The sequence below is a fragment of the Carcharodon carcharias genome, chromosome 1 (assembly GCF_017639515.1).
Source record: "Carcharodon carcharias isolate sCarCar2 chromosome 1, sCarCar2.pri, whole genome shotgun sequence".
Taxonomy (NCBI): Eukaryota; Metazoa; Chordata; class Chondrichthyes; order Lamniformes; family Lamnidae; genus Carcharodon; species Carcharodon carcharias.
The window spans coordinates 199,783,037-199,796,636 of record NC_054467.1 but is presented as its reverse complement, the minus strand read 5'-3'; the positions used below and the strand labels follow the sequence as shown (position 1 = coordinate 199,796,636).

General features: G+C 43.2%; 1 protein-coding gene across 4 annotated transcripts in view; it reads left to right on the top strand.

Annotated features, from left to right (window-relative positions):
* The first annotated feature begins 8,201 nt into the window (after window positions 1–8,201).
* The window catches only part of mtmr12 (myotubularin related protein 12), a 90,339-nt gene continuing 84,940 nt past the window's right edge, over window positions 8,202–13,600 (top strand). For all 4 annotated transcript variants that reach the window (XM_041182764.1, XM_041182685.1, XM_041182169.1 and 1 more), the window contains exon 1: window positions 8,202–8,332. In XM_041182764.1, the coding sequence (XP_041038698.1) occupies window positions 8,264–8,332 (69 nt within the window). In that variant the 5' untranslated portion in view covers window positions 8,202–8,263. The remainder of the gene's footprint in view (window positions 8,333–13,600) is intronic.

Sequence of the window (13,600 nt, the reverse complement as noted above, 5' to 3'; positions counted from 1 at the left end):
TAGTACAGGAGTACCCTGTGGCAGTCCCCCTCTCTAATAGATAAACCGTTTTAGATACTGTTGGGGGAGACAACTTCTCAACTCAAAGCAGCAGAAACACAGTGCCAGAGTTGTTGAGAGAAGCTGGGTCAATCTCCATGAATTCACTACCTCATCCACACAAGTCAAGATCATAAAAGCAGCAACTAGTTTATTGTTATCTTGTCACAATCAACATGTCTCATTTGTGAAATTACATCATGGTATGGAGGTATCAAAAAACACTCCTAAATTACTGCATTTGGCACTCTGCATAATCCTGTTGGAGGAATTATGATCATAGAGACACAGTATGACCACAGGCACACTATGTGATACCCATTAATCTCTATTTGTGCCATTAATTAATTTAATTGTTCCAGATACTATGTGCATTTAAGCAAAGAGCCATTAATTCTGCCTTTTTACCATTTTTTCCTCTTTGATCCTATTTGCTGCTTTTTTTTAATGTTTGTACACTCTGTCCCTTCCTGTCACACTCTGGGTATCATTAACTAAATAGCTGCCTTGCAAAGCTGCCGTATCCTTTTGCTTTGTAAGCCCATGTATCCCCTCTCCAGACCATCCCCCTGCTCTATTTAGTTTAAAGCCCTCTCTACAGCTGTAGTTATTCGATTCATCAGGACACTGGTCCCAGCATGGTTCAAGCGAAGACTATCCCACCGGAGCAGCTCCCTTCTATCTCAGTACTGGTGCCAGTGCCCCATGAACAGAAACCCATTCATCCCACACCAATCTTTGAGCCACACATTTAACTCCTTGTCATTATTTACCCTATGCCAGTTTGCCCATGGCTCAGGTAGTAATCCCGAGATTATTACCTTGGAGGTCCTGCTTTTTAATTTCACTCTTAACTGTTCAAATTCTTTCCACAGAACCTCCTTTCTATTAATATCATTTGTACCAACATGGGCAACGACAAATGGATCCTTCCCCTCCCACTACAAGTTCCTCTCTAGCCCTAAGGAGATGTCCTTAACCCTGGCACTGGGCAGGCAACAGTCTTCAGGACTCATGCTCACGGTTGCAGAGAGCAGTGTCTATCCCTGTAATTATAATGTCCCCTACCACTGCTCCATTCCTATTTCCTCCCCCCACTTGAATGGCTCCCTGTACCACAGTGCCGTCGTCAGTTCGCTCATCCTCCTTGCAGTCCTTGCTCACATCCACACAGCTTGCAAGAACCTCGTAACTGTTGTCCAACTGCAGGGGCCGAGGCTCCTCGAATGTACCCCCTAGGTCCCCATACCTGCCTCACCTGCAATCACACCCTCCAGTCCCTGATCACAGTCCAAACTTGAATTACCTAATCTGAGGGATGTCTCTGCCTCCTGGATCAAAGTGTCCAGGTAATGCTCCACCTTCCTGATGTGGCGCAATGTCTGCAGCTCAGACTCCAGCTCCTCAACTAGATCTGAAGTTCCTCAAGCTGCAAACACTTACTACAGATGTGTTCGCTCTGGATCATCTTGGTGTCCAGCAGTGCCTACATGCTGCAGCAGCAACAAAACACACGTCCTGCCATCAATATCGTATTGCATTTAATTTATGAATTAATTACTTCATTAAAAATACTTCATTGGGAATTCCTGAGACATAAAAGATGTTATATAAATGCAAAAACTTTCTTCTTTCAATAATGTAACATGGCACATCTGTTTGAAAATCATTCCTATAATGTGGCGACCAGAACTGTACACCAGAACTACTCCAGCTGTGGCCTCACCAAGGTTCTATACAACTCCAACATGACCTCCCTACTTTTGTAATCTATGTCTCGATTGATAAAGGCAAGTGTCCCATATGCCTTTTTTACCACCCCACAAACATGCCCTCTGACTTCAGAGATCTATGGACACACACGTCAAGATCCCTTTGTTCCTCAGAACTTCCTAGTGCCATGCCGTGAAAACTCCTATGTCAGGGTCTGTCTATAGAAACATCCATTTTAAAAATGCCAATATGTATCACCTATTATGCTTTGGGAGGTGTTGAAATAGCAATTTCTCTGATAAATGCTGTAGTTTCAAAAGCAATAGCTGATCCGGTACGATAATTTGAAAGAAAAGCAGAAATTGCTGAAAAACTCAGCAAGTCTGATAGCATCTGTGGAGAGAAAAACAGAGTTAGCGTTTCGAGTCTGTAAGACTCTTCTTCAGAATGTGTTAGTTTGTAGTCACAAACCCTAGCCTCCAGATGGCTCTGTACCAGTACTTCAGTCTTTATGGCAACTGTCAGAAATAATGGCCTGTGGCAACACTTGCTACTGACCTCAAACAAAACTACCCACGAGGATCAATTGGGTTTTAGAGTGTAGAATTCCACTTTTCCACTGTCAGTTGTCAGTTTCAGTTTGGCGCTTTCTACAGGGGATCTGTGCCATCCAGCAACAGGGCAGACAGCAGGCAGGTTGATGATCCAATCAGACAGAACAATTCTCAGCCAGCAAAGCAGGAAGTAAAAAGCAGGGAATATAAATCATGATTAAATCATTGTACAGAAAGTAAAATAAATATTAAGACATACAAATAGAATTGAGTATCGTTGAAAAAAGACGTTGAAACTTTTCGTCTTGCACTCCCCAAGACAATTTGCAAGAATACCACATTGTAAGGGGAACAACAATTCGTACTGTGTGAGAAGAGTGCGCTAATTGTTTGGCAAATGGATTCTGATTGGTAGAGGTGTTGTCATGGTGAATGCACCAGTTAACTGATAACTGAGAGTTAACTCAAACTTTAATTCAAACCAGGCAGGGTGGCTCTAATTGGTCAAGGCATTGCCCTGGGGGATGTACATGGGAATAGCTGTTGCCTATTTTGTTTAGTTGAAAAATGTACATGTTCTTTGTTTGCAAAGGACGGGATCCTGTGCATTAATATATGTAGCTTTTAGCTCACGAATGTGAACCACACTGCGAGCGTGACTGATAATCTTAAATTGGTTGTCCCTGTAATTCTTAACACACTCAGGATTGTTTAGCAACTGTAGTCCAATTGTGGAATCACATCTAATGTTGGACGCTTTGTTTTGAGGTTTGCAAGCGTGAACAACTGAAGGGACATGCTGTTTCAAACGATCCACCAGTCTTTGGGACGTACAATCTACGTACCTAGCATCACACTGGTATTGAAATTCACAAAAGAAACATTACTCATTTGTGTGATAGGAAAAATGTCTTTTTGGCTTGACAGCAGCATCCTATTAGTGGTGAATACTACTTGTGTTGCTAGCAGCCTGAAATGGCTAGCTTCATTTGTTGCTCAAATCTTTGAGATACCTTACCTTTCCAGGGTAATCTGAGGGAGACTGGGCACTTTTCAGAACTGTACATGGCAAGTTTGCATGATATGCAGAAAAATCTGATCACGGTAGTCATTATCTTTGATGCACCCTATTCAGCATCACGTTTGCACAGTGAGCAAATGGCTCAGGCCCTATTTATGAGGTTGCTGATAAGGCCAAACTTGTATTGTGTGGAACTGTAGGAATCCAATCACTTATATTGACCAGTGAAGGTAGGCTTGTGGTATACAGGGGTAGAGAATCCATTGGCAGATTTCTCAATTAGCATGTCAAGGAAAGGGAGCTCATTTGACTGCTCTATTTCAAAGGTGAATTTGAGTGCAGGATGGAGTCCATTAAGTTGTGTAAGTAAACTCTCACATGCAACTACAGATTCAAGTATAGCAATCGTAGCATCTACATATCAGAAATATGCAAGGGGTAGGAGGTCATTCCATCAAAAACAAAGCTTGGCAGTTAACTGTCATTTATCAGTTAACGTGCATTCTCCATGGCAATGCCTCTGCCAATCAGAGTCCACTTGCCAACCAATCAGCACTCTCTTCTCATGAAATATAACTTGTTGTTCCCTTTACAATTTGGTATTCTTGTGAATTGTCCTGATAAGTGCAACACAAAAAGCTTTGACGACATGTCTTTTTTCAGCAATACTCAAATTTTGCACTATCAAATTACTATCTACCCACATGGGTTACGGGAGAAACATAAATATCAGAACAAAAACTTAAAACTTTTTAAAATAAAAAAACCCCACAATTTCCAAATGTTCTTCTGAAGGAATAAAATGGCCACCCTTGTAAAATTATGTTTTTAGAGGTTATTCAGCAATTATGATTTAGTACACCATTAAAAACTCAACTACCCCTGATTGTGATGGTATTGGAGAGAGTGCAGAAAAAATTCACGAAAATGGCTCCAGGGGGTAAGGAACCTTAGTTACGTAGCTAGATTGGAGTAGTTGGGAATGTTTTCCTTAGAGAAGGTTGAGAGGAGATTTGTTAGAGATATTCAAAATCACAAGGGGTCAGGACAGTAGAGAAAAGGAGAAATTGTTCCCATTGGTGGAAGGATCGAGAGCCAAGGTAATTGGCAAAAGAAGTGATGGCGACATGAGAAAAAAACTCCTCACACAGCAAGTGGTTAGGATCTAGAATTCACTGCCTAAAATTAGAGGTAGGGTCAATTAAGACATTCAAGAGGGCATTTAATTATTATCTGAAAAGGAAGAACGTGCATGGCTACAAGGAGAAGGCAGGGGAGCAGGACCACGTGAATTATTTCTTCAGACAGCCAGCAAAGACATAATGGTGTCCGTTCACACTGCAACCATTATATGATTGAAGAAGATTTAATATTTTAATTTTTTTAAAGAAGTGAGAATAATATAAAAGTAGTTGATGTTCGCAACAAATCAGTGATTGAATGAATCCATCTGCAAAAACTCCAACAGCGTGTGAAGCAACAGGGTATCATTGACAGCAACTTCCTGACTTCTGCAACTAACCAGAAGTATTAAAGACAAAAGTTGACATTTTTTTTGTTGTTTTCACCACAAATTCTGGACCATTACCTTGAAGTGAAGTAATGGAATTAGGGCAAAACATCCGAATCAAGATTTAAGCATGGTATTCATGCCAGACCAACTTCCAGCTTACTTATTTCCTTCCCTTGACCCTAACTCCATAGCAACCTATGCTGAATTTTCCTTCCTGTTTAAGTTCCAGCCCAATTGTAAGTTTCAGGCTCAGATGTGAATAATAATCACTAAATTCATTGAGGGAAGAGTGTGGGCTAGTCAAACAGATTGATATATTTAAAATGAATAATTAAACTCTCTCTCTTATGCAGTCTCTCGGAGTTGAGAATGACTCACTTCCACACTAAAAATGAGTTCTCAGGTGATTGAAGAGTCCAATGCATGACCTACAGTCTCTGTCACAGGGAAGAAAGTGGTGGGGGGGGGGGGGCGTGAGGGGGGAAAAAAGAGCAGGTGGGGTGCCCGGGTTGCCATACACTCCTTTTGCTGTTGACACTTGACTTCAGCTAGCCCTTGGCGATGAAACTTGGGTGTTCAAATCCTTCCTGGATGCTTTCCCTCCACTTCAGGTGGTCTTGGGCCAGGGATTCCCAGAGGTTGGTGAGGATATTGCACTTTTTCAAGGAGGCTTTGAGGGTGTCCTTGAAGCATTTCCTCTGCCTGCCTGGAGCTCGGTTGCCATGTTGAAGCTCCGAATAGAGCCCTTGTTTCACGAATCTTGTGTCAAGATGCGGATAATGTGGCCTGCCCAGTGGAGCTGATCGAGCGTGGTCAATGCTTCGATGCTGGCCTGAGCGAGGTCATTGACTTTGGTGTGCCTATCCTGCCAATAGATTTGCAGGATCTTGCAGATGCCGCACTGGTGGTACTTCTCCAGAGTTTTGAGGTACCTGCTGAACATAGTCCATGTCTCTGAGCCATATAGGAGGGTGGGTATCATTACTGTTCTGTATACTGTGGGCTCGGTGCCAGGTTTGATGTCCTGGTCTTCAAACACTCTTCTTCAGGAAGCCGAAGGTTGCACTGGCACACTGAAGGTGGTGTTGAACCTCGTCGTCAATGACTGCCCTTGTTGACAGTAGTCTTCCAAGGTATGGAAAGTCGTCCATATCGTCTAAGGCCTCGTTGTGGATTTTGATAACTGCGGTGGGGTCGGGGGGGGGGGTGAGGGGCCCAGTGCGGTGTGGAGGGGGCAGGTTGGTAGAGGACCTTTGTCTTATGGATGTTTATGCAAGGCCCATACTCACATACACCTCAATGAAGGTGTTATTGATGGCTTGACGTTCGGCCTCCAAATGCGCACAGATGCAAGCATCGTCTGCATACTGTAGTTCAATGGCAGAGGATGGGACAACTTTGGATCTGGCCTACAGGTGGCAGAGATTGAACAGGTTCCCCCTTGTTCTGTAGTTTAGCTCCACTTCAGTGGGGAGCTTGCTGAGGGTGAAATGGAGCAGTGCAGCAAGGAAGAGTGAGAAGAGAGTCAGTGCAATGACAGCCTTGCTTGACCTCGGTCCGAATGTGGGTCGGTCTGTGGTGGATCCGGTGATCAGGATCATGGCTTGCATGTCATTGTAGAGCAGGTGGAAGATGGTGACAAACTTTTGGGGGCAATCAAAATGGAGGAGGATGCTGCTTTGTGGTTGACAGTGTCGAAGGCTTTTGTGGGGTCAAAGGCGGCCATGTACAAGGGTTGGTGCTGTTCCCTTGCATTTCTCTTACAGTTGCCACATGGGGAAGATCATGTCAGTTGAGCCTCTTAGTGGGCTGAATTCACATTGTGATTCTGGGAGGAGCTCTTCAGCCACAGGGAGGCGGCGATCAAGGAAGATTCTTGTGATGACCTTCCCTGTGGCTAACAGCAGGGAGATTCCTCTCTCGTTGCTGCAGTCGGACTTGTCACCTTTCTTGAAGATGGTCCTCCTTCCAGATAAGAGAGTTAACGCCATGTATTCATTCCAATTGTGCTTCTCTACCTTGCTTTAGCAGGGATTCCGTCTACGCCTGATGCCTTGTTGCTCTTTAGCTGTCGAAAGTCCTTTTCTACCACGTGCCGGGTTGGGGTTGTGCTGAGATGCAGGTGAGTAGCATGCTGAGGGATGGAGTCGACGACACTCACGTTGAAGACACAGTCTCTGTTAAGAAGATCTTCAAAGTGCTCCTTCCAGAGGGTGCCGACTGCCTTGTTCAGCAGCAGAGTGGGACCTTGGGCCATAGGGGGTCTTGAGTGCGCTAAGGAAACCTCGCACGTTATGGTTGTTGGCTCACCTGCGCTTTTTTCCCCATCATCTGTTCTTTAGGTCCCTTTTGTTTTGCTGGACCCCAGCCTTCAGCTGTCTGTGGAGCTGCTTACTTGCTCTTGAGTTGGGTTGCTTATTCAGGTTCAGAATAATTAAAAGTGAAATTCTAACCAAACACAAAATAATTTGAATGCACATCAGGATGCAAGATCATTTAACACATCTACATTCTTATACACTCTCTTCCGGCAGAAAACTTTCCTTAAACAACATCACTAAAACAGCTCAACTGGTAATTATCTCATTGTTATTTGTGACAGTTCACTGTGCGCAAATTGGTTGCCGCGTTTTCTACATCACAACTGCTGCTACATTTGAAGAGTGTCTCATTGGTTGTAAAGCGCTTTGGGATGCCCTGGTCATGAAAGGAACTATATAAAATGCAAACCTTTCCCTCATACTTAGCCTGCACTCGCTTATATAACATTGGCTTCTGGTTTCCGAACTCTTCCAATGTAAATTTCTCCAAATGTTGTTTAAATCCCTTCCCGGGCTCACCCCTCCCTATCTCTGTAATCTCTGCACTGCACCAGGTCGTGAAAGGCGCTGTTTCTTTCTTTCATTCATTCATTGTGAAATGCGCTTTCACATACGCCACAGACTGAGCTTCTTCATCAGTGCCTCTGGGTACATTCACACCGCGGCCACCTTACAAGATTAGCGTCTAAAAGTTTTACACTCGTCTGAAACTGCGCTATAAATATGGCAAAGTTAATAGGTTTCCATGCCGCTTGGATTTTTTTCTCTCTCAAAGCAGCTGCTAATATACACAGCCAATAGCGATTGGCATTTCGACCAACCAATAATTAGAAGGGCCTCTGTTTTATAAGTCCTTAAATGGAGAGCAGAGAGCGAGAGGGGGAACGAATGGTAGCTCAGAGAGGCGGGAAAGGCTGACAGTGTTTGACACAGCGGACAATCAATCAGCTGTCGCACAGCCGGAGAGATGTTCCGAAACTGTGGACGGGGAGCCAATCAGAGGCGAGCAGGAGGCGGGTTTCAGACCGATACAAGTTTAATTAGTGGAAGCAGCACCTGGGCAAACAGCAACAAAGTAACCCGGAAAAAAACACCACACAAAATGCTCAGTTTAGGGTCGGGAGGCGGAAAAACGGCAAAACCCTCTTTCGTGTCTTACGTTTCACCAGAGGTGGGTCTTAATCCTTTTCACTTAAAAAAAACCTAAAAAGCCAAGAGGAGAATCCTGCGGCTGGATCTCATGCTGCTGTTGCTGAAGGATTGAAGGGAACCTGCGGACTGGGCGCGGTGATTGTTTATTTCTGTAGCAACCGTTCAAACTATGCATAAAGGCTGACATGGGAAGCTTTCAGCTTTGCAGTGTTTCCTCTCTGTGATTTCGGTGTTTCTCCCCACTCCTATGTGTAAATGAGGTCAGGAAAATCAGTAAGAGTGACAAGAGTCTGGTGTCGGACATGCAGTTACTCGGACATGATGGCACTTACGCATGGAGTGTGCAACTGAGTTATCCCGTCCCCGTCAATGATGAGACATTTAATGTTATCCTCTGATCAATGTTATTATACTGCAGGGAAGTTAGAGGCTCCTTGGTATCACCGGAAGGCAGCGTGGTGAAGTCCCAAGGGGGTTTTTCGTGGTTCAGCTTCTTTCGTGGTAGGGCATGCAGTACGAAATAAAATAGAAATGCATTAAGGTTTACAATTGTATTTTAGTGAGGTCAACAACTGTTATACAATAACATTGTATCCTACATTAATCAAATTATTTAAAATCTGCATATATTTCCTAGTATAATGTAACAAACTTTTTTCCTCCAAAGCTTGTATATGATTCGTGCCTTTATTTTAGAAACAACTTACGTGTGTCTCTGACACTTCCCTTCCCTTCCTTGACCTCTCTGTCTCAATCTCTGGTGATAGACTGTCCACCAATATCCATTACAAACCCACCGACTCCCACAGCTATCTCGACTACAGCTCCTCACACCCCGCTTCCTGTAAGGACTCCATCCCATTCTCTCAGTTCCTTCGCCTCCGTCGCATCTGTTCCGATGATGCTACATTCAAAAACAGTTCCGCTGACATGTCCTCCTTCTTCCTTAACCGAGGTTTTCCACCCATGGTCATTGACAGGGCCCTCAACCGTGTCGGGCACATCTCCCGCGCATCCGCCCTCACGCCTTCTCCTCCCTCCCAGAAACATGATAGGGTCCCCCTTGTCCTCACTTATCACCCCACCAGCCTCCGCATTCAAAGGATCATCCTCCGCCAACTCCAGCATGATGCCACCACCAAACACATCTTCCCTTCACCCCCCTTATCGGCATTCCGTAGGGATCGCTCCCTCCGGGTCACCCTGGTCCACTCCTCCATCACCCCCTACACCTCAACCCCCTCCTATGGCACAACCCCATGCCCACGCAAAAGATGCAACACCTGCCCCTTCACTTCCTCTCTCCTCACCGTCCAAGGACCCAAACACTCCTTTCAAGTGAAGCAGCATTTCACTTGCATTTCCCCCAACTTAGTCTACTGCATTCGTTGCTCCCAATGTGGTCTCCTCTACATTGGAGAGACCAAACGTAAACTGGGCGACCGCTTTGCAGAACACCTGCGGTCTGTCCGCAAGAATGACCCAAACCTCCCTGTCGCTTGCCATTTTAACACTCCACCCTGCTCTCTTGCCCACATGTCTGTCCTTTGCTTGCTGCATTGTTCCAGTGAAGCCCAACGCAAACTGGAGGAACAACACCTCATCTTCCGACTAGGGACTTTACAGCCTTCCGGACTGAATATTGAATTCAACAACTTTAGGTCGTGAGCTCCCTCCCCCATCCCCACCCCCTTTCTGTTTTCCCCTTCCTTTTTTTTTCCAATAAATTATAAAGATTTTCCTTTTCCCACCTATTTCCATTATAAAAAAAACCCCACTAGAGCTATACCTTGAGTGCCCTACCATCCATTCTTAATTAGCACATTCGTTTAGATAATATCACCAACTTTAACTTTAACACCTATGTGTTCTATTGTACTATTATCGTTGACATCTTTTGATGATCTGCTTCTATCACTGCTTGTTTGTCCCTACAACCACACACACACACACACACACACACACACCGCCCCCCCCCCCCCCCCCCCCCCCCCCCCCCCTGTCTCTCTATCTCTCCGCCCCCCACACACACACCTTAAACCAGCTTATATTTCAGCTCTTTCCTGGACTCGAACTCAAGTTCTGTCGAAGGGTCATGAGGACTCGAAACGTCAACTCTTTTCTTCTCCGCCGATGCTGCCAGACCTGCTGAGTTTTTCCAGGTAATTCTGTTTTTGTTTTGGATTTCCAGCATCCGCAGTTTTTTTGTTTTTATTTATGTGTGTCTTGGTCTGTTAAAAATATTTTTAGAGTTCATTTTTAAACAGTGTTTAGTATCTTTTTGCTTTTATCTTAGTGTTTAGGATCTATTGATCAGTTTATCATTTGTGCAGTTTTAGTGATGGGGATATATGAAGATGTTTCCCTCTTTTGGAATAAATTATATTGAATACACTGGATAGGTGTCCCCACTTACCTCACTCAGTCACAGTGGGAAATGAGCCCTAGATTCAATCAATTGCCGATGAGTGACAACATTTGTTCAATAATAGAAAATGCTGGAAAAAACTCAGGTCTAATAGCATCTGTGGAGAGAAAAACAGAGTTAACGTTTTGAGTCTGTATGATTCTACAGACAGTATTTTGCTTTTAATATTTGTTCAATATTAGTTGTATCAGTGCAGATGTTGACGGCAGCAAGTTTGTAAGTTATCTATCTTTGCTAACATTACTTCCATGTGGGTCCATTGTAGCTTTATTTAAAGTTGTAGAGCATTGTAAAGCTCAAGATCCCTGCATGTATTGCTTTTATAATATTTTCAACCTAGTGCTGTGAAGGTTGGAAGTTGTGTGATTAATTGACCAAATCTTTGATTTTATCTGGGACATATATACTTCAGCTCCAAAACCATGTGGATGAAAAACACTCAATCTGCTTTCAAGGCAGAGAGATTAAGGCAAGGCAAGGCTCGACTGCTGCCATGTATCATACTTGATATCTTCAATGTTATATTGGATGGCATCACAAACACACCAATTACAGTTGTGATTTGCCTATCCTAATGATGAAGCTTGATTGTTGTAGTCAAGATCGTTGTTTTGTCTTTAATTATCGTATTTAAAGAAAAGCAAGTTTGCGCTGAGTGTTTCATGACCTGAAGGTGTCCCAAAGTGCTTTACAGCCTATGAAATACTTTTAGAAGTAGTCACATTTGTGTCACAAGCAAATGCTGTACAAAGCAAGGTCCCACTAATTGCAATGATCTTTTAAAAAAAAATTTGTTTCGGGGATAAATATTAACTGAAGTAGTAAGAAAATTCCTCAGCTCCTCTTCAGACTGTGATGTGGGATCTTTTACATCTGGCTGAGAGAGCAGATAAGGCCTCCATTCAGTGTCTCATCCAAAAGACAGGACCTCCAGTGGTGCTGCGCAACATGCAATCAGTACTACATTGAAATGTTAGGTGAGATTATGTATGGTTGCAATCCTACAAGCCCTTCAAAAGCCTAATCTAAAAGGATCTAATCATTTAACTCTCTTAACTGGTGTTTTGTTTTTCATAGAGGTTATAAACTTGTCTTTGAATGTACAGTTGTTTCACATATTAAAAGTGTATTTACACTTTAACTGTAGTGTCGGTGCAAAGCACTGAGGTTATAGAATAAACGCAGAATGTATCCAGTGTCTGGTTTGACTTGACAGCAGGCGAATTGGAGGTAGCCTTCCTAAGTGCAGACATTTTCATTTTGTGTCAAGTATGGACCTTGAAGCTCAACTCTAACTTCAAGCTTATTGTTTATGTGGAGCTGTTTTAACTTGCAACAATGCTAATTTTGTGGATTGATTTATTGTAGGAATAGGAGTAGACCTTTTTGCCCCTTGAGCTTGTTCTACCCTTCAGCGCCATCCTGCCTGATCTGTGAATGAGCTTCATATCTTGCCTTTGTTGCATATCTTAGAATACCTTTCGGTTAATGAAAATATGTCAAACTCCGATTTAAAACCAAGTGACGCAGTGTTAACTGCGATTTGTGGAAGCGAGTTTCCAAGCTTCTGCCATCCTTTGCATATTTGATATGTTTTCTAACTTCACTCCTGAAAGGCCTGGCTCTAATTTTTAGGTTATGTCTCCTCGTCTTGGATTCCCTAACCAGTGGTGAGTGGGACACCACTAAGTCACATTTATCAGACTACTTGCTCATTATTCCTCCATGCTGTCCCCTGCAAATTTCCTAACCAGGCCAATAATTTGCCTTCAATTCTGTGAACTTCAACTTTAGCTATTATGTGGAATGCCTTCTGGAATTCTATGTAAATAATATCCATAGACGTTCCCCTGTCTGCTACTTTAGTCACCTCTTCAAAAAAAAGAATTCCATCAGATTTCTCAGGTATCGCCTAACCTTTACAAATGCATGCTGGCTTTCTCTGATCAGCTGAAAATTTTCAAAGCTTTCAGTCACTCTATCCTTAATTATAGGTCGCAGTAATTTCCTGACAACAGATGTTCGACTAACTGGCTGTAAATCCCTGGTTTCCCCCTTCTCTCCTTTCTTAAATAGTGGAGCAGCATGTTCATGTTACCATCTGAAGGAACAGTTCCTGAAGATCATTGTTGGGGCATCTGAAATGTTATTACCAGGTCACTTTTTAAAATCATCAATGAAAATCGTCTGGTCCTTATAGTTTGTCATTCTTTTAGTGCTATTATTTTCTTATTACTGTTAACTGAAATAACAGCATTGTTATCAGTTGTTGGTTTTAAGGGCCCCAAATTGCTTTTAACCACCAAATCTTTTCCTGCTTACAATTATGAAAAGGTTTTTGTCTATTTTTGATATTCCCTTAAATTTCTTTTTGTACTCCCAGTTTCTAGCTCTTCCAGTCACCATGTTAGTAATTTGTACCTCTTTCATTCGCCAAGATCTGTGCTAGTTTTTGCTTTTTTTAGTTTTATGTTGCCCCTTGCCTCTTTAGTTGTCCATGACCGTTTTTGACAAGTAGAGCTCTTGCCCTTAGGGGTTTGAACTCCCACTGATCTTGTGTTGCTTTTACCCATTGACAAATGTGGATGGTTTTTATTTCATCCAGTTGAAGTAGGCCTTGCCTAAATCTAGGATCTTAGCTATTTTGTATTTCTCCCCTTCAAGCAGGAGTAATGAAGTCTTGCTTCAACTGTATAGAACCTTGCTTAGACAGCACCTGGAGTACTGTGTGCAGTTTTGGTCCCCTTACCTTGGGAAGAATATTATTGCCATAGAGGGAGCGCAGCGAAGGTTCACAAGATTTGTTCCTGGGATGGCCGGACTGCCCTGTGAAGAGAGATTGGGAAAACTGGGCGTGTA